A 19,770-nucleotide genomic window follows, 5' to 3' on the forward strand; every position below is an offset into this window, starting at 1 on the left:
GTGAACACATCGACAATCACAAGGCAATATCGGTAACCTCTAGACGGTGTTAGTTCAATGAAATCCATTTGGAGGTGTTCAAATGGACCCATCGGGTTAGGAGTAACGGCGCGACTTACCTGTGTGCCTTTTCCTACATTAAACCTTTGACATAATGCACAGCGTCTGCAGAATTGCTCTGCATATGTAGAGAAGCCTACAGCTTCCCAATGTTTTTCAACATCCCGACCATGGCATCTTTCCCAGCATGGTCGAGGCCATGGGCTATTTTGCCATACCTGGAAAAGAAGCCTTTGGGAGAAAAGGTTTGTTAGTTTGCTTATGAGTCCAGACTCCATCAGAGAGGGACCCTTCTTTGGACCATTTTTTCTTTTCGATGTCCGTGGCTGCACTCTGTAAAGAAATAATTTGATTATCAGGGTCCTGGTCATTTCTCTGTTGGAATAAAGAGATTGGTGTGTTACTGTGTGCAGCCTTTTTAGCAAAGTAGTCTGCTAATTCATTTCCTTTGCTGACAGGATCCTGTTTTCCTGTGTGAGCTTGACATTTAACAATCGCTAGCTTTGATGGTTTAGTTATGGCTTCTAAGAGGGATTCGATTAACTTTTGATGTTGGATGGGGTTGCCAGTACTGGTCTTGAATCCCTCAATTTCCATAATGCCCCATGATCATGGCAGACTCCAAAGGCATATCTAGAATCTGTATAAATTGTTATGATTTTTCCTTCAGACAGCTGACATGCTCTGGTGAGCGCTATTAATTCAGCTGCTTGTGCACTCAAACTTGATGAAATTCGATTTGCTTCCAGCAGGCGGTCCCCTTGGACCACTGCGTAACTAGTTGAGGGTGTTCCGTTTTCCAATCGCAAAGAACATCCGTCTACAAAAATAATTTCTCCAGTTTCTAAAGGTGTTTCCTGTAGATCTACTCGAGGCTTTATAACCTTTGCTATTTCTTTATGGCAATTATGCGGTTCACCTTCGTTATCTGTTGGCAACAGGGTGGCTGGATTTAAAGTGGAGCATCTTTCAATCGTAACGTTTGACAGAGTACAGAGTACATTCTGATAGTGTATTGCCCTAGCAGTAGTGAGATGTGAGGTCTTAGCCTGTACTAAAATGGAATGTACAGCGTGAGGCACCTTTACTGTTAGGGGGCTCATGAGCACTATATCTGTACTGGCTAGCACAGCTTCTGTTGTGGCAGCCACAGCCCTAAGGCAAGGCGGAAGTGCTGCAGCCACTGGATCCAATTTTTCAAAAATATGCTATTGGCCTTTGTTTATCCCCATGTAACTGTGTTAAAACTGCATTCATATATCCCCCCTTTTCGTCCACAAACAGAGTGAATGGACGAAAATCAGTAAGCCAACGCAGGAGCCGAGGAAGTGCGTTTTCAAGTCACAGAGAGCCTTCTCAGCCTGCTCGTCCCATTGCACTTGACCAGAAAGAGGAAGGTCAGGGGTGTTTGCTAGATTTTGTAATGGCTGTGCTCTTTCAGTGAAATTCAAATCCATTGCCGGCAGTATCCTAAAATGCCCAATACAGACATAACCTGTTGTTTTGTGACAGGTCTAGGAAGATTTTGAATGGTGTAAATGCGATCGCTAGAAAGAGCTCTTGTTCCATTTGTAATGTCATGACCTAGATATTTTACAGTCGTTTGAATTAATTGCAGTTTAGCCTTTGAAACTTTATGCCCATTTTCTCCCAGGAATAATAGTAATTTTTTAGTGTCCTGCTCACAATCGTCTTCTGTAGTACTGCATAACATAATATCATCTACATATTGTATTAATGTACTACCTCGGTCTGGCCAGAACCCTTCTAAACTTTGAGCAAGCGCTTGTCCATACACACAAGGGGCTTCAGTATATCCCTGAGGCATGACAGTCCATGTCCAACGGCGGTTTTGGAAAGTAAAGGCAAACCAAAATTGAGAATCAGGGTGTACAGGGACAGAAAAGAAAGCATTGGCTAAATCAATCACGGAAAAATAACGAGCAGAGGGAGGGATTGCAGAAAGAATAGTGGAAGGATTAGGAACAATAGGGGCCCTAGGAAAGATTGCAGAATTCACTTGTCGTAAGTCTTGAACAAAGCGCCATGAACCGTCAGCCTTTCTTACAGGTAAAATAGGGAATTGACGGGGAATATCTAATCGGAATAATCGCACGCGTTCACAAGATCAGAATGTACGCGGAGATGCCAGCCTCTGCTTCGGGGACAGAGGATACTGAGCACGTGCGGCGGAAGGAAGATTTCGGTAGACCACCAGAGGCTCACAATGGGCTATCCTTCCATAATCATTCTTCCCTGAGCCCACAGTGAATCAGGAAGCATAGAGAGCCAAGAAGGGGTAGTAGTTTGCAATGAAAAACAGAAAAGGAAGTGCGGCACAATGCACGGTGCACTAAAAATCAGTTTGAGCACAACTTTAGTTATCAAATGGTCTGAGGTATCAAAATACCTGATGCCACCTGTAACCAGTCTGTTCTATTAAGACATTGTTCTACCCATGGTCCGATTTCCCCCAATGTACAGTGCTTGATTTAGCTAAAGAAATATGAGGCACTGAACCACCAAGATAGAAAATATTCTGTGAGTATGTGAGATGAACATAAGCAGCAGCTTTTGTGGATGAAATGAAATACAGGGAATGTGAAGGGTTTCGGGCAGGTACCTGAAGAAAGAAAAGATTCCAGCCAGGGGGTGTCTACTTCTGCGGGGAAATATTGAGCAGTGCAATATAAGGTGTCAGGGGCTTGGAGATTGGGAAACAAGCAGGAGGGAAATGAGTGAAGGGCTTTAAGAAGGATGGTGTGTGGGGAAACATTTCATTGAAATGGAGAGAGAAAGTTTTGTCATGAGATCCCTTCCTAAGAGGTTAACTGGACAGAGCTGATTTAAAAGAAATCGGTGTGTTAAAGTGGAATCACTGGAATGCAGCTGAACTCGAAGAATCTCTTGAGGCAGGGACCTCCTTCAGCGAAAGGGTTGAGCACGTGGCTCCTGTGTCCACGAGGAAAACAGTTTCAGTGCCATTCACCAGCCAGCAAAGTCAATAATGGATCAGTCTCTGAATTATGGGTGAGCAAAGGCAGTTGAAGAGAAGGGCTGGGAGTCCCTGCATTCCTATGTCCATAGCGAGATAAGAGACCAGTCTCTGCCTTTCTTATACTTGTCCTTAATATTATTTTAACATGTTCCCATTGCGTAATAAAGGGACCTTCATCCTGGCCCCGAGGCAACGCCTCGTTCCACTGCCACGGTTTCCGTTATGCTGTCCATGATTGACAGTGTCCCATGTGGTGCCAAGCTTTCTCCACAGCACCTGAGTCCATTCTGCGGCATTAGGCTTATACATATCATACAGCTGCTGTAATTGTTCTATGAATTTTTTAAACACACCGATGACTTTGGGATCAGGCAATTCGGACACAACGTCCTTCAGCTCTTGAATGTCCCAGTTACGATGTATCATTACAGTAGTGGGGTTATTAGCTCCTGCAGGTTGCATTGAATCATGTCGGGGGGTTCTGGGATCTCAATCAGGGGGCACTCGAATAAGGGGCCTGTGGGTTTGGGGGACTTTAAGGGGATTGAAAGGTGGTGTTTTGATTAGGGGCTGAAGGAATAGGGTTTGACTTCTAGTGCGTTGTGAAATGGAGGTTCTAGGATCGTGAAACCCACCTGCCGAACCCATTACGTTACTTTTGTCATTCCCCGGATCAGTGTGTAATGAGGGATCATAATGATATTCTTCAAAGAAACCAGACCCCAAGGGATCATCTTTTAATTCTGGTGCGGTGGGCGCTGGAGGTGGCGGAGGAGAAGGTGGGGGCTGTGGATGTGGATGGTGTAGGAAAGGTGGAGGAACAAGTATGGGATATAACGGGTCTTTGTTTTTTTTGTTTTCTCGCTCTTCTTCCCTTCTCATTCGACTGCGGTCCCGAATCTGCTTGCACTTTCTGTAAAGCTATAAATAACTATTTTTTTTTTTTTTCTAGTTCTAACTTTCTGCAGCCAATAATTCATTTCTGTACTGCCTTTAAATTACGATCTTTAATAACCAACTCCCATCTGTCATACATAACACGGACCTTTGTTACAACATCCTCGTACATTTCTACAACATCCTTGTGCATTTCTACATAATATTTTTCTAATTTCCTGAATTTCACTTGCGTCTCCTGTCCTTCCAGTGTCCATCTCCCCTCACTTTGCTTATTCCATTTCTTACACGCCTTCTTTAAAATCTAACCCCGTCTTTTCTCTATAATTTTCTAGGAGACCCATTTTTCTCGGCTGTTGATCCCCGAAAATAATCCTTCTAGCATTAAAAGACTTTGAATCCTCGAGGCACTGTTTGGCAGGCTTGCTGTTATGTGTTCCCATTTTTCCCTTGCTTTTTCCTCCCGATTGCTGTGACAGATTTATTCCCTCTTGTCGTGTCCTATTCTCACTTCTGTCTTCAATGAACTACTAGTTTTCTGAGTGTGCCACTCACCCGTTTCTAGTGTTCCCCTTAATATTTCCAGAAGTGGAATACCGAAGCTTTTCCTACGTTACTGTCACAGTGCTCGTAAAGCAAGTATTTATTTCCAGTAGTACTTATTTATTCTTCCCTTGTTTTATTAACCTGTTATTCCTCTATTCTATACTCTATCCTCTGTCCAATAGATTTGTCCGGGTTTATGGGTGTGCCACGCACGGATCCGTCCTAAATCCCCCTTTTTAATTCCCAGAGGATAGTGTTCTATACTATCTTTCCCAACAGGAGTGACTTAAAACAAGGTATTTCTTTTCCGTTTACTATTCCCAGTCACTTTTTATACTCCACAGCAAGCCCACCTCCAGTTTTATCTTTTTACGGAAACCCCCGATGGTACTTACCCCAGCCTAGGTGTTAGTCAGCTCTGTCAGGAAATCCTTCTCAGTCACCGTGGTTGTACCAGAAGGAGACCGGGGACTCCTCACGCAGGAACCGTCTCAGGACAGGGCAGTCCTAACTTTTATCGGAGCTGCTTACTCTGCTGCCGGTGTACACTGTAGCGGCAGTCTGCTTCAAGAAGACAGATCGCTGAGGTCTTCCTCGAGGAGTCAGCCGGCCGTCTCCTGCCCCACGTCCGGGCGCCAAAAACTGTGGACACTTTTTCTCTAGTGTCGTTTCTTGTGACTGAAGACAGAGAGATATTAATTAAAGTTAGTAAAAATCTTTTATTAATACACACCAAGCAAGGGTAAGATGACAGAGAAGCACAGTCCTAGGACACCTGCCCTTCATCTGCCTCGAGGGGTCGGTATCCCAAATCTTTTATAGGGCCTTTGTCTTATGACTTTGGTTGCACAAGAATTTCAAACCGTTACATCTTACAACATTTTGTTCATCAGTTGGTCACTTGTGGTTTTTTGTTCGTTAGGAGAAACAAGTTTGCACTTGCACTATAAAGACAGGTTCTGCGTGGCTCTATCATGTATACCAGATTGATCAAACTATTTATTATTTTTCCACACTGTTTAACTCTATTGTACTCTGTGTGTGCAGCATTGACTTGGCCATCAATTGGCTGACTGAGTATTACTGGGTCAGATGGTGGGGAAGGACTGGCCAGATATCAATAATTTCTTCTAGAATGCCTAATATTGTTCCACTAGGAAGGTAGATATCATGTAAGGTGTAATTTTGAAGAGGTATGGTAATTAGTTTTGAAGTACCAGTTGGGCTGTCAACAATGGCAGGGAGTAGTTCAATGCCCTCTGGGCAATGACTCTCTGCTAGTGGCTCAAAAGTCATTGTGCCTCCTCTAGGCAAAGTCCTAATTTTACATTTCACTTGACATATCTGACATGTTGGGATAACAAGCCCCTTTTTCCCCATCCTTACTGTAATACCTGGTGATATTGCTTCCCCAGGTTTTACTCCTACTGCAGAGATGATATTATCTGCTGTGTCACCTTTCACGTTTAATGCCTCACTCAGCAGCGCGCTAAGAATGGTGGTATAGGTCTGGTCACAGTTCCCTCTGATCAGTTCCTCTATAACATTGAAGCCTAACAGCGGACAGTTAACATGACTTTGACTTACTAACAAAGAACATCAATGGCTACCTGCCCATGCCTGGAGCTCAGTATCTGAAGTGTCACCTCAATCCACCCTTCAAATGGAATCTCAGTGCCATTTGCTGCAGTAATACAGAGTGCACTTCCTGTTAAACTCTCAAGTGACTGAATCTTAACATCAGGCAATGTCTTCCTTACCCACTCTCTCCCCACTATGCTAACCTGTGCTCCTGTGTCTAACAGCATTTGTGTTTGAATTCCATTGATTACACATGTGACCATGCAGCGACTCCCAATTAGTTGGGCAGCACATTTTGCTTTAGGGGCAGTAGATACGTGTTTTGCATTGTGGGAGCCTCAGTCTGGGGGAACCTGTTACTCCTGTTGGTCACTGGTTGTTCCCTCTCCAGTGACCTTCCCCAGTTTCCCGATTCCCATCTCTTAGTACAACCAACAGCTCTGTGTCCCTGCAGTGGTAACACCTGTAAAATCCATACTCCTAGCAGGGTTGAAATCCTTTCTGGTTAGGAGTTGTGAAATTGTATCCTGGAGGTGAAGTAGGTGTGACATGCCTTCATCCTCCAAATTTCTCAACTTATCACTCTTAACATAATCAAAAAGGAAATAATAAAGTTCTTGTTCACCTAGTTGTGAGAGCATTACAGTTTCAGCTCCTTCTTCATCTCCTATACTTGCAGCCAGAAGGCTGAGTTGATTGTAATCCAGCAATATTAATTTCTTATGGATATCCCAGATCAGCGTCTTGCATGGTCTGGATGTTGCCATCTCCCTTCTGTACCTGAAGCTGGGCTCTCTGGATGACACAATTACTGGAGTCGTCCCTGAAGTTTCACAACAGGAAGTACCAGGGGCCTCATGTATAACGCCGTTACGCACTATAACATGGCGTAAGCACAAAAGCCGAAATGTGCTTATGCACAGAAAAATCCAGATGCAGGAATCTGTGCGTACTCCAACTTCCACGTTCTTCCGTTGCATAAATCCCGATCAGCGTGAAAACTAACGCTCGTGCACGCGCATTATGTAATGCCCCAAATCCTCCCAGAATTACGCCTATTTGAATATGCAAATCAATATAAATCGCCCTTAAGCGCAGCCTTCTGTGAAAAGACAATGGGAAAAGCACGGGGAAAATATAAGAATTTCAGCGAATACCAAGTGGAGGCAAAGGAAAAACATACTATTTGTTCAAATAAACCATGGTATAATCAACAAAAGGAAGTTGATCGAGTGACATAGCGTGTTGGAGAAACTTGAAAGCTCACATTCACAAAATCGCACAGTGCCGGAAATAAAAAAGAAGTCACATATCAAAGTTGCCGTGAAAAGAAGAGTTGTAAGCCCACTGTCTGAGTGTCATATGAAAGTTTATTAGGGTACAGAGAAAAAAGGCACACAGTGGGGAAAAAGCACGAAATGTCAACTTCAATCTCGACATTTCCACTTTAATCACGTAGTTTATTTTGTCATTTAGTAGAACATTATAAACTTCATCTTAAAATCGTTTAATCAACCAGTTTCTCAAATCACATCGTAATTAAAGTAGCACGTTAAATGCTTTGTTTTGTATTTGATCTTCTACTCGTATGTGATCTATGTGTGTGAATCACTACTTGCTTCTTAAACTGGCTCTCTTCCTCCAACTGGACACAGAGTCAATTACATTCATGATATTACAGCTCTCTGAATAACTAAAATACTTAAATGTATACGTGATGTCATTTTCATGATGATAGGAGTTAAAGCACATTATTAAACATGTGTTTCATGAGCCTCGTGCTCATGACAAGCATTTATCTTTTGTTGAAATTTGTCGCTACGTTTTTAGCTGTGTTGTTATTTCCTCTTTCTGTTTTATATTCAATATATATTGGGCCGCCCCAAGAGTCCTTGCTTTTCTTTCCCCAAGTAACCAATCGTCATACAATCAGCTCTGTAATAGACGTTAAGCCATCTGTAAGCTTAGCGCGATTCTTCAAAACGTTTAAAGAACATTGAAATATCTTCGTAGTACATGTTTAATTATTCTATCCTTCACGACAATCCCAGTGAAGAATATAGATTATTTAAATGAAGTTAAAGTTTTATGTGTATAATTTAACAAACATATTTTGCTGCATTTCACCTTAAAAATGATATCGTCATCATATGTAAATACGCGCTTTATAAAGTGGCCCAAGTTGTGAGATATTATAACTGTAGTGCAAGTTTACAGTGGGGTGATTGTACTTATAAGTACAAACCGTTCTACAAGGAGCAATTGATTGAGTGCATTTAAAGTTCTTGGGATTAAACTGTTTCTGAACCGCGAGGTCCGTGCAGGAAAGGCTTTAAAACGTTTTGCAGTGGCTGAGACAGCGTGTCCTTGAATCTGTATACCGATAATTCTCTTTCCGATCAGCTGCTGCTGTGATTCACACTCAGATACAGTGATATAAATACTTCAGAGTCGTGCAGTGAGAGTAATATGGAAAAAGATGATCCGCTGTGGCAACTCCTAACGGGAGAAGCTGAAAGAAGAAGAAGAAAAATAAGAAGAAGAGAAAGGTGCAGTGAATACTATGGCTGTTCCCTGGACCATTATATTGTTACGAGTTAATTACAATCAGATGCATTACACTAATAAACAATATGCGGTTAGTTTCTGTGTATTTATAAAGCCGTGTCATGAAAATAATGAGTAATCACACAAGAACAGTAGCATTGCTTTGACGCTGGGTGCCGCCAGTTTGCAAAACCGAGCAGAGAACTTGCGTACGACAAGGCATGAGTACCGTGGAAAAGTGCGTGGCTTTACGCCAAGTGTAGGTTTTATACATCGCGATTTGAACGTGGAAAAGTTCTTACGCAACATTTCTGTGCGTACGCACCGTTTATACATGAGGCCCCAGGTGATGACTGTTTCCATGACAGAGTGCTGATCCCGGACGAGCCCCCAATTGTTACCGACCTCAGGCCTAGGGGAACCTGGGCCAGGTACAAGCCACTGTTGCTACAGGGTGTAGCCACAGCGATATGGTGTAAAGCATAAAAGAAACAGATAGCAGTCCCAAGTCTCAGACCATACTTGCCTGTTCTTTTTTTTCCAGAAATATATATATACTTCAATTTCTGCATAGATCAACATGGCAATCAGTGAAAACAATGGTGCAAGCCAATTTCCTTTGCATAACAAATAGTGTAAACACATTTACTTTGAGTCCTTGATTAGAAACCAATTTTCCAAGGAAGCAGACAGTTCTGTATCCCCACATTGTATGTAGATGAGATACTAAGTCAAAGCAGTCTGACTATTCAAAGCAGGTGACTCTTTAGCAAGACAGGTAAATATTTATGTCCTGTAGATAGCCATCAGCAATAACCTGTAGCAGAATTTTCCAGAAATTCTGCCTTTTCTAAGTAACACACCAAAATGTTATTTTCTTTATAATGCTGAGTTGTAGCCCATTACACTTGGATAATATTTGCTACAATTTTGTTGTATTTTCTTTAGTATGTTTTAAAAATGGAATGTTTTTGCTTCCTCACATCATGTTATTTAATATTATAATTAAAATGTATTACAATAAGAGTTTTACAGTGTTCTACATGTATCTTGACTTCTACTGTGTGACTCAGAGACATTCACTTTATTTATCTCAGCCAAACATTTTGTTATGTGCTTTGAACTTTGATATATTGTACTGTTTAAAAATAATTCTTCTCCCAATTTCAAAGTCTTGAGCTGAATGGAGAAGTTTTTCCTTTGCAAATTTCCCAGACAGACACAGTCCATGTTTACCTTCAGATTTGTTAAGCTCTATTGCTACAAAATACTCCCTAAAATTTAATGTTGCTGCCACCATGATTTATTGTACCTATTGGTTAAGCAGGTAAAATTCAATGTTTAATTTATGGTTCATGTATCACAATAAATTTCAATTTGTCTTTCTTATTGCACAAAACCAAACCCATAAAAAAATGTCCCTAAAAATGTCCCTGCACAAGCTATGCAGCATATCACATGGCTTTTCTTCAACAGTCTCTGCCCATTCAGGCCATGTAAACATTTTCTCCAATATATATTACGAGGAAATTTCAAAATGTCACACTTTTCACACTTTTATATTTTTGTTGGAAAAGGTGTAGGCAGGAGGAGTAGTAATTGGGCAATAAAAAGCTGGTACTGTATGACGCTGAGAAAATTACATTGCAAAGGAAGGCGACTATCATATGTAGAAAAGTGATGTAATTTGTGTTTGAAATTCTTAATAAATAGAGTTAAAAAAAAGTGTGGAAAAATTTTGGACGTCCTTCATAAATACCTTTAAAGTAATTTGGAGCTATGTTAACCTACATGATGACCTACTTTACAACCTACTGTAGCCTGTAGAGGCTAACTTAGAGTGTATAGTTTGTAGAGGCTTCACATTTCTCAGCCTGACCTGACTATATTTGAATAAGTTAAATTTCCTTTTATTAGACCCATGTGGAGCCTACTACTATACTTTTAATTTTGTTTATATGCTATTCAAAAGTAATTTGTGTCATTAGAGGTAAACTGGGCATGCTCCAAAAGTAATTTATGAGCCCCTCATATAAGTAAAACTTTTTACAATCATTTTTGAAGTTTTGCTAAATCTGTCATAGTAAAATTAATTTTTTTCCCAGGTGTTTTGATTTTCTTTCTACATGCCAAACATGTGTGTCAGGATAATTGTTGACTCATATTTTTTACTGTAGTTTTGTTTGCATGTGTGTATGTGTTTGTTTCTTGTGATGGACATGCATCCCTTGCAGTGTTGGGTCTAGGTTTGCAACTTATGTTATGATAGGTTACACCCTACACAACCTTAAATTGAATTAAATGGGTTTAAATGTAAATGAAAAAAGAGTGCAGACTACACATACAAAAATCATGTTTTTGCAAGTTTGTAAGTGTACCATATTTTAATGTAAATGTTAACATAAAAATTTGCGTTGGAATGAAAGGCTGTGCTGTAGAGCACAAATATCTTACGCCATAATGAAAATTGATGTTTTGAATGCTTTACATATTTTTGAAAACTCTGTCTTTCATTGTTGCATCACTTTAAATCCAGGCCTTAGAACACTACAGAACTGGAGAAATTATCAAACGAATTAACTGTCCACAAAATGAGCAACAATTAAGCAGGTATGTTTATCATCATAACTTTTGTTTGGTGTTTGAACTGATATATGGTTTCATTATCAAATAATTATCCCCAAATCTTTTAATGATACAAAAGTATTAGAATCAAGTGCTGAAAATATTACTAAACAAGTGTTAAGTACTTTTTTATAGCGATAGTTACAGAAAATGAGTCTTTAAGAGATTTGTACATTCACTGAGAAGATTGCAGTAGATATATAGTAGGTCCAATTAGTAAGTAAAGGTAACAATCTATGATTGACTAATATGGCCTGATGTGTCTGATCTGCCATAGCTTACTATCTCCTATAGATGAATTACCTGTGGACTTAACACTAGAATTACCAGAGCCTACGAAAAAACTCGTAATTCCGTCCCACCTTAAATCGCTTCTTAAATCCCTTCACACCTCTCCGCCAGCGCCCTTTGTCTTCTAAATGTGCTGATAAAGAGAAGCCGGCTATTCCATCCCCCCACCAATTTAGAACGTGTACGAACTTCTCTCAGCTCATGCCTTGATTGAGTATCTGGGAGTGAAGTGGAGTTTTAGAGTGGAAATAATAGATCGTTGTTTGGAACACACGCATTTCATGTCTGTTCCGTTTCTACAGTAATCTGTGTCAACACATTGTTAAAACAGAAACTTTTTTTATATTCTAGTAGTAGATGACAAAATGTAGGCATAAACTATATAATGTATGAAGCCTGAAGTCCAAATAGCAAAGAAACATTTTCACAAGAATAACACAATTGCACTTTTATTCAAACATATAACTGCAGAAAGAAAAAGCCGCCTTAACATGCGACATTGACACCAGTTTACTATAACTGACTCCGTGGTTCAATAGATACAGCCCCGCTTGAATCAAGGGTCACGGGTTCGATCCTGCCCCTCCTTTTGAGAAGTAAACTGTTCTTAGTCTTACTGTTTTAGAATAAAAACATACATTTGATTTCAGTCTGTAACAGCCGGTGCAATTTATGATCTTTGTAAAGGTTAGCTTTTTTTTTTTTATTCACTTTTCACTCTCTCAGTCGCGTTCAGAATCAATCCATACAACCCCATCTGACACGGCTGTTTTCACTAAAGACGCTATAGCTCTGCAGTGTACCACGATGCATACTAACGCCCCCCCGGTTCTGACACACAAACGCTGGCGAAGCTGCCTTCTTCGTATCTCACCGTCACTTGCTTTTCTTTTTATTCAGTTTTATTGAGTGTTCCTGCCAGTCCCCGCATGTTGCTGTATGCTTTTTCTTTTGCACCCAGGACATGCAGAAGAAAGAATGGTAAAGACCAACTTCGGCGCTATATGCAATCATCAGACACTCCCCATCTGCCCGTGTCGTTCAAACACAGGAACATATATTGGTGTAAAAGTATAACAAAAGTGCACTTTTATTCAAGTGCACTTTTTCCATCGCCTTTTCCTGTAAGAAGCAATGTACACACTTCTCTCTATGCTGTGGTTTCTATTACACACCTGAAAGAAAGACAATATATGTGAAAATATAATCGCACTAATGCAATATTATTTGAAAACGAACAGCGTCAGATGAATTTATGCAGGAACTGGAAATTCTCTGATGCGGGACCTTCCCCCAGGGAAGAAAGTACAGTGTCAGGTGCTCATTCAGTGTAATAGAAACCATAGCACAGAGAGGTGTGTACACGGCAACAAGTACACGTGTCGTAAATGTAGGAAGGACGGTCCTTGGGTGTGTGGGAACTGTTAATATTTGAATGTGATGATTTTATATAGCACGGAATGAAAATCTTCACTTCTTAGCATTGCACCATGCAAGATGTCGTATCAATCGCCTACTGTATCTTGCTTTCTTTTTTCTTCGGTTATACAGGTAGTTTTGAATAAAAGTGCACTTGTTTTGTTTGCGAAATGAAGTGTCTGCGTGCACTTTTCGTGGCATTACACGTGTATTTTTTGAGCATGCCCGTTTGAGCAGTATAAAAAGTATTGAAAAGTATAACAAAACAACGGGCAGATGAGGAGTGTCTGATGATTGCATATAGCGCCGAACTTACTGCTCTTTACTATTCTCTCCTCTGCGTGCCCTGGAGTACAAAAGAAACAGAATACAGACGCGCTATAGCTCTGTGCTGTACCACGATGCATACTAACGCCCCCCCACCCGGTTCTGACACACAGACGCTGGCGAAGCTGCCTTCTTCGTATCTCACCGTCACTTGATTTTCTTTTTATTCAGTTTTATTGAGTGTTCCTGCCAGTCCCGCATGTTGCTGTATGCTGGATATGTTCATATGTATTGTCTCTTTCTTTCAGGTGTGTAATAGAAACCACAGCATAGAGAGAAGTGTGTACACTGCTTCTTACAGGAAAAGGCGATGGAAAAAGTGCACTTGAATAAAAGTGCACTTTTGTTATACTTTTACACCAATATATGTTCCTGTGTTTGAACGACACGGGCAGATGGGGAGTGTCTGATGATTGCATATAGCGCCGAAGTTGGTCTTTACCATTCTTTCTTCTGCATGTCCTGGGTGCAAAAGAAAAAGCATACAGCAACATGCGGGACTGGCAGGAACACTCAATAAAACTGAAAAAAAAGAAAAGCAAGTGACGGTGAGATACGAAGAAGGCAGCTTCGCCAGCGTTTGTGTCAGAAACCGGTTGGGGTGGAGCGTTAGTATGCATCGTGGTACACTGCAGAGCTATAGCGCGTCTTTAGTGAAAACAGCCGTGTCAGATGGGGTTGTATGGATTGATTCTGAACGCGACTGAGAGAGTGAAAAGTGAATAAAAAAAAAAAAAGATCATAAATTGCACCGGCTGTTACAGACTGAAATCAAATGTATGTTTTTATTCTAAAACAGTAAGACTAAGAACAGTTTACTTCTCAAAATGGAGGGGAGCAGGATCGAACCCGTGACCCCTTGATTCCCAAGCTGGGACTGTATCTATTGAACCACGGAGTCAGTTATAGTAAACTGGTGTCAATGTCGCATGTTAAGGCGGCTTTTTCTTTCTGCAGTTATATGTTTGAATAAAAGTGCAATTGTGTTATTCTTGTGAAAATGTTTCTTTGCTATTTGGACTTCAGGCTTCATACATTATATAGTTTATGCCTACATTTTGTCATCTACTACTAGAATATAAAAAAAGTTTCTGTTTTAACAATGTGTTGACACAGATTACTGTAGAAACGGAACAGACATGAAATGCGTGTGTTCCAAACAACGATCTATTATTTCACTCTAAAACTCCACTTCACTCCCAGATACTCAATCAAGGCATGAGCTGAGAGAAGTTCGTACACGTTCTAAATTGGTGGGGGGATGGAATAGCCGGCTTCTCTTTATCAGCACATTTAGAAGACAAAGGGCGCTGGCGGAGAGGTGTGAAGGGATTTAAGAAGCAGTTTAAGGTGGGACGGAATTACGAGTTTTTCGTAGGCTCTGGTAATTCTAGTGTTAATCTTAATGTACCACATTTTAAAAAGTTAGCTTTACTTTGTACCAATTTGTGACTACACCTGGTATATTGCTTAAAGAATACAAGATATCTAAACAGCTGGTTTATCAGAAAGGATTATTTTGATCATCATTAAGGAAAAAACAATTCATAGTTTCAAGATAAGAGTTATTAGCTGGCATAAAATTTAAATTTTCTGTAATATTGTATGTTGGTCATATACAGTAGAGATGCTTGTAAACATGGCCTTTATAGACATGGCAGGCAAAGTGGGTAAGACTTTGGACTTTAGATCCTCATGTTGTAGGTTCAGATCCAGCTAATGACTCTGTGTAACCATGCACAAGTTATTTCACCTGCCTGTGCTCCAATTGGAAAAACAAAAGAAATGTAACCAATTATATCTCAAATGCTATACATTGCCTTGAATAAAGACATCAACATAATAATTAACTATTCACACATGCTCCATTTTCACATCTGTTATCAAGCTGCAACATTGGGCCACTATTTTTTAAGGTACAAACACTGTCAAAAAACACATTTTCTCCTTATTGTATTTTGGACACCAGCAGGTCATTTTTATGAAATATTGATTTTCATGATATTTTTATTGGCTTGGAGCTTATAATATTTAAATTAAATTACCATAATAATGAATCAGTAGCTGATTTGACTGCAGTTGTGGTTTTCTACATTTTTCTTTAAGTGCAGTAGTTGTGATAGTAGTTTTAGTAATAGTAATATTGTCATATGTACATTGAAATTCTTACTTCCGTGTCTGTCCAACATACAACATGTCATGCCTGTCCTGTGCCATGATAAACAAGAAATTATCAATATTACAGAACATCAGTTTAATTAATAGAAAATGCAAAACAGCTAACCTGATGTATTCTGTACTTCTGTTTCTATGTTCCTATGGCCTGAGTCCTTGGAGAATAAAACTTCCGTTTTGCTGAAGAAACACAGTTTTCATACAGTATATACATTTAATAATTCAGATATTACTTTAAACTATGCCATCGTACATATTTAATAAATCAAGTAAATAATCTCTCTTAAAATAGTGAGTCAGATTAAGCATATTTGATAATAATAATAATAATTCTTTACATTTATATAGCGCTTTTCTCACTACTCAAAGCGCTGTCCATGCAGGGAGGACTTGGGAAGTGAACCCACAATCTCCTTACCTCATTTCCCCTGTACTGAAGCTATGATGTTTTAGTCTATGGCTTTTTCTGTTTAATAATAGAAATAATAACCTTGTTAGACACTTTCTCTTCCATTCATGCATCCATTCATTTTCAAACCTTTTTAATCCAGTTCAGGGCTATTGGGCAAGGCCTTAGTACCTTGCAAGGTGCATTCACACATAAACCAACACACATCCACATTCACTCATACCAAGAGAATTTAGAGTTGCCAGTTAACCTTGTGCATAAGTCTTTGGGATGTGAGAGGAAAACAAAGAAGCTCAGTACCCAGTGAAAAGACCATTCAGATACTGTATGTGCAAACTCCATAGCAGCAGTTGCCAAGTGGGTATTCAAACTGGATTTTAGAGCTGTGTTTCAACAGTGCTTGTATAAAATATGTGATATAATTTTTGAATGTGTCATAGATTTCAAACCTTTACTGGTAGTTGGTGAAACATTATTACAGTATACATATGAGCAGTGTCACATTTTTACATTCATTGATGCCAAATTGTAAAATTTTGAAAATTAAATATTTTTATTATATTATGAAATATATAACTTGTCAATCATAGCAGACTTTAAATACAATAGAAAAGACAACAGGAACCATATATATTAATGTAATATGTACTGATATTTTTTGAAAAAAATCATTTAATCTGCTTTTCAATACCTGCCAAAACACATTTTGTCTAATTTTTTATAGGTGCCTGGCAATAGCAGAGAAATTCCTCAGCTTGGATTTAGATGACTCCAGTATTGATTTGCAAAAGTTCCTAAAACAAGAGGTGGTTTTGTAAAATGCCACACCTCTGTTGAGCAAGAACATGCACTACTCTGTAATAAATAAAGCCATTATCTAAAATATGTAGAACCCATCATTTTTTTCTTTTAAGCTTTTGCTATAACATAATTAAATAGCACAGTAGAAATGCAGTTGTTTTAATTTAATTGAAGTTTCTGCGTTCTGTCCCATTGGCAATCATACAGTATTCACTCAAGTAGGATATGGTCTGAAGAACCACCAGAATGAGTAAAAAGGAAGAAAAAATATAAAAAAAGGAAAGGAAAATTCTGACTTGGCAGTCCAGAGTCCCAATGAGGCATTATGCAGGCATATTGCTGTTGGTATAAAGCAGCCCCAGTAGTGTTTCTTGGCATACTTTTGCTGAGTAATTAATTGCCTAAAAGTACTCAGTGTTAGTGTGTCAAAGAGAGGATGTGCAGCATTCTTCACAATGGCACTCAGTTCTCTTTCAATTACCTCCTTTGCTACAGCCTCCAGGGTATCGAGAGTGAGTCCCATAACTAAACCTGCCCTTTTAATTAGCTTGTTAACTGTTGAAGTGATGTTAATAGCCCAGTACATCACCGTATAGAAAATTGCATTTGCCAGTCTCCTAAGGAAGAAGAGCCTGCTCTACCCTTTCTTATATAGTTCCTCTGTGTTCCGATAACAGTCCAATCTGTCATTGTTGTGAACCCCCAACTGCTTGCAGGAGTGAACCACCTCTACATCCACTGTGACCAGACATAGAGGCTCTTTGGTGCGTAGAAAGTCTGTTAACTAGTTCCTTGTTTTTGCTGGTGTTTAGTTGCAGACAATTTTTTTGCACCAAGAAACAAAGTTCTCTACCCAACTCTATACTCTGTCTCATCACCCTTATCGAAACACTCCATAAGTGCAGAATCATTGGAAAATATCTGTAAATGACATGGAGAAATGTCAGTTTCTGATGTTATTTTTGCTGCACAGTCAGAGGTGTAGAAAGTGAAGAGAAAATAAGACAAGACTGTTTCTTCTGGTGCTCCTGTGTTGTTCACATCCATATCTGAGTCCTCGAGTCTCAAAACTGTGGTCTGCTCGATAGATAGTCTATTGGCCAGGACACCACAGGCTCATACACCTGCATATCTGTGAGTTTACCCCTTAACAGGGATAGCTGGATGGTACCGACAGCATTGGGGAAATCAAAAAAACATAATCCTCACAGTGCAGCCACCTTTGTCTAGGTGAGAATAAGCCTTGTATATATAATATATGTAAATAAACAGTATATTGACTACATCTTTAGATAAAAATAATTAATTTGAGTGTTTTAAGTAGTTTAAAGCCTTTATTAGTAGTTTGCCTTTGAGGTTTTACCTACACATCAGTGAGTGCTTATTATAGTAAATAAATACCACCACATATTTTCATTTTACATTTATTCTGTAACATGGCAATGATTTTTAAAAATAAAAGAATTGTTGCTTTATGCATAATATGACTTTGTGAATTATGGAAAGAAGCTGGAAAATTCTAAGCTCCTTAACCAAAAAAAAAGATAAATATTCTAATGGGTAGAATGGTTAATGTCCATCTTTCAATGTGTCACCACTTCTTTAAGTAGCTGGATTGTAGTAACAGATGGCAATAATCATTTTGTAGCATTTGGAGATTAAGAATGGTTATTTTAAATAAAGGGGGCAGTACACAGCTTATGAAAGCCTGTGTTGGTGAAGTTAGTTTCCAGGGGACACTTGATTGGCACAAATATGTGCTGAGGCTTTGGTGGCTTCAGCTGTAATCTGTAGCCACTTCTATGTACAACATGAACTCCGAGGGTAGACGTGAGGATTTTCTGTCAGTGTACCTGGACAGGTAGTTATATAGTTTTCAGGAACTGCTAACAATTTCAAATATGACAGCAAATATGAGAGAAAGGCTGCCTTTGCATTTGACACATGATTTGAAAAATTTGCATAAAGAAACATTCCAGATTTGTATCCGTTGAGTCCAGAATCGTAAAATAAGTTGTGATAATGGTCTTCTACAGGGAAACAATACTGAAGGATGAGGAATGGAAAGCGGAGTAGTGTATTGAGGAAAGCAAGTGGGCTTTCTGGTCCACAAAGACAACGAGGGTAAAAGCCTATAGTTGCATTTGTGTGTTGTGGGAAATTCTTTATCATTTAGTTTTGATCTTTTGCATTTCTAGGTGGAGTTGCTATTGAATTCATGCTTGATTCAAAATTAAAGATTATCTCTAATTATTTTTTCATGAAAATTAAAAGGTTAAGGCAATCACCAAATGCTGATTGTTATTTTATTTTTATACATGTAATTGTATATAGTGAAATGAGATGAGAACCCATCAGTACTCTCATAAATTGCAGTATTAATGTATGTCATCTGCACATTCTCCCATTGTAAGCCTTCTCTTGAAAAAAGGTGTTAAGGTGACTGGAAAGATCATATTTTTAAGTATATCTGAAAGCAGTATCCAGCTATACACATGATGTACTCCCTCAAAATCATTAAAAAAACAGACATTACAAAAGTTAGTAGAGTTTCTGCATAATTAATTAAGTAAGAACACTAATAATTGTCTGGATTTTTTTTAATTTATGGAAAATATGACAGTCTTTTTTTCATTGTCTTATGCCAGTTTGGTTAAGACTCTCCCAGCCCGGCAAGATAAGCTGACAAGTTACCAATGTAGTGTAAATGACCTCATTAAATCCCATGAGATGTTACTCCATAAATGCTGTTAGTGGGTTAGAAATTGGTGTGAGGACAGAACTGTCTAAAAGGTAAGCAAAAGGTTTACTCAAGGGTTTTAGCATGAGACTTTCCAAAAACACAGACATTCTCCAGTGAGGCAGGTGTCTGATGAAGGTGTCTTGATCCAGGTAGACATTGGATAATCTGAGTCAAGCTAAATATTAGTAAAGTACAATTCTGAGCTGAATTAGACCATGTTTTTCAGAAAATGAAGATGGGTGTTTTTTTATAGAGTACTGATTTCCATTTGTTTTCTAAAATTTTAATTGAACGATTCCATTCACAACACTACCTCATAAAATCTTAGGGGTGAACCCTTTTAAAGAAATT

At 39.1% G+C, this 19,770-nt stretch overlaps 1 protein-coding gene across 1 annotated transcript in view; it reads left to right on the plus strand.

Moving 5' to 3' along the window:
* Positions 1-16,731, plus strand: part of msh5 (mutS homolog 5) — a 75,317-nt gene extending 58,586 nt beyond the window's left edge. Inside the window, exons 24-25 of the mRNA XM_039768786.1 lie at positions 11,166-11,239; positions 16,600-16,731. Of these exons, the coding sequence (XP_039624720.1) occupies positions 11,166-11,239; positions 16,600-16,693 (168 nt within the window). The 3' untranslated portion in view covers positions 16,694-16,731. The remainder of the gene's footprint in view (positions 1-11,165; positions 11,240-16,599) is intronic.
* The last annotated feature ends 3,039 nt before the right edge of the window (positions 16,732-19,770 follow it).

The sequence above is a fragment of the Polypterus senegalus genome, chromosome 11 (assembly GCF_016835505.1).
Source record: "Polypterus senegalus isolate Bchr_013 chromosome 11, ASM1683550v1, whole genome shotgun sequence".
Classification (NCBI taxonomy): Eukaryota; Metazoa; Chordata; class Cladistia; order Polypteriformes; family Polypteridae; genus Polypterus; species Polypterus senegalus.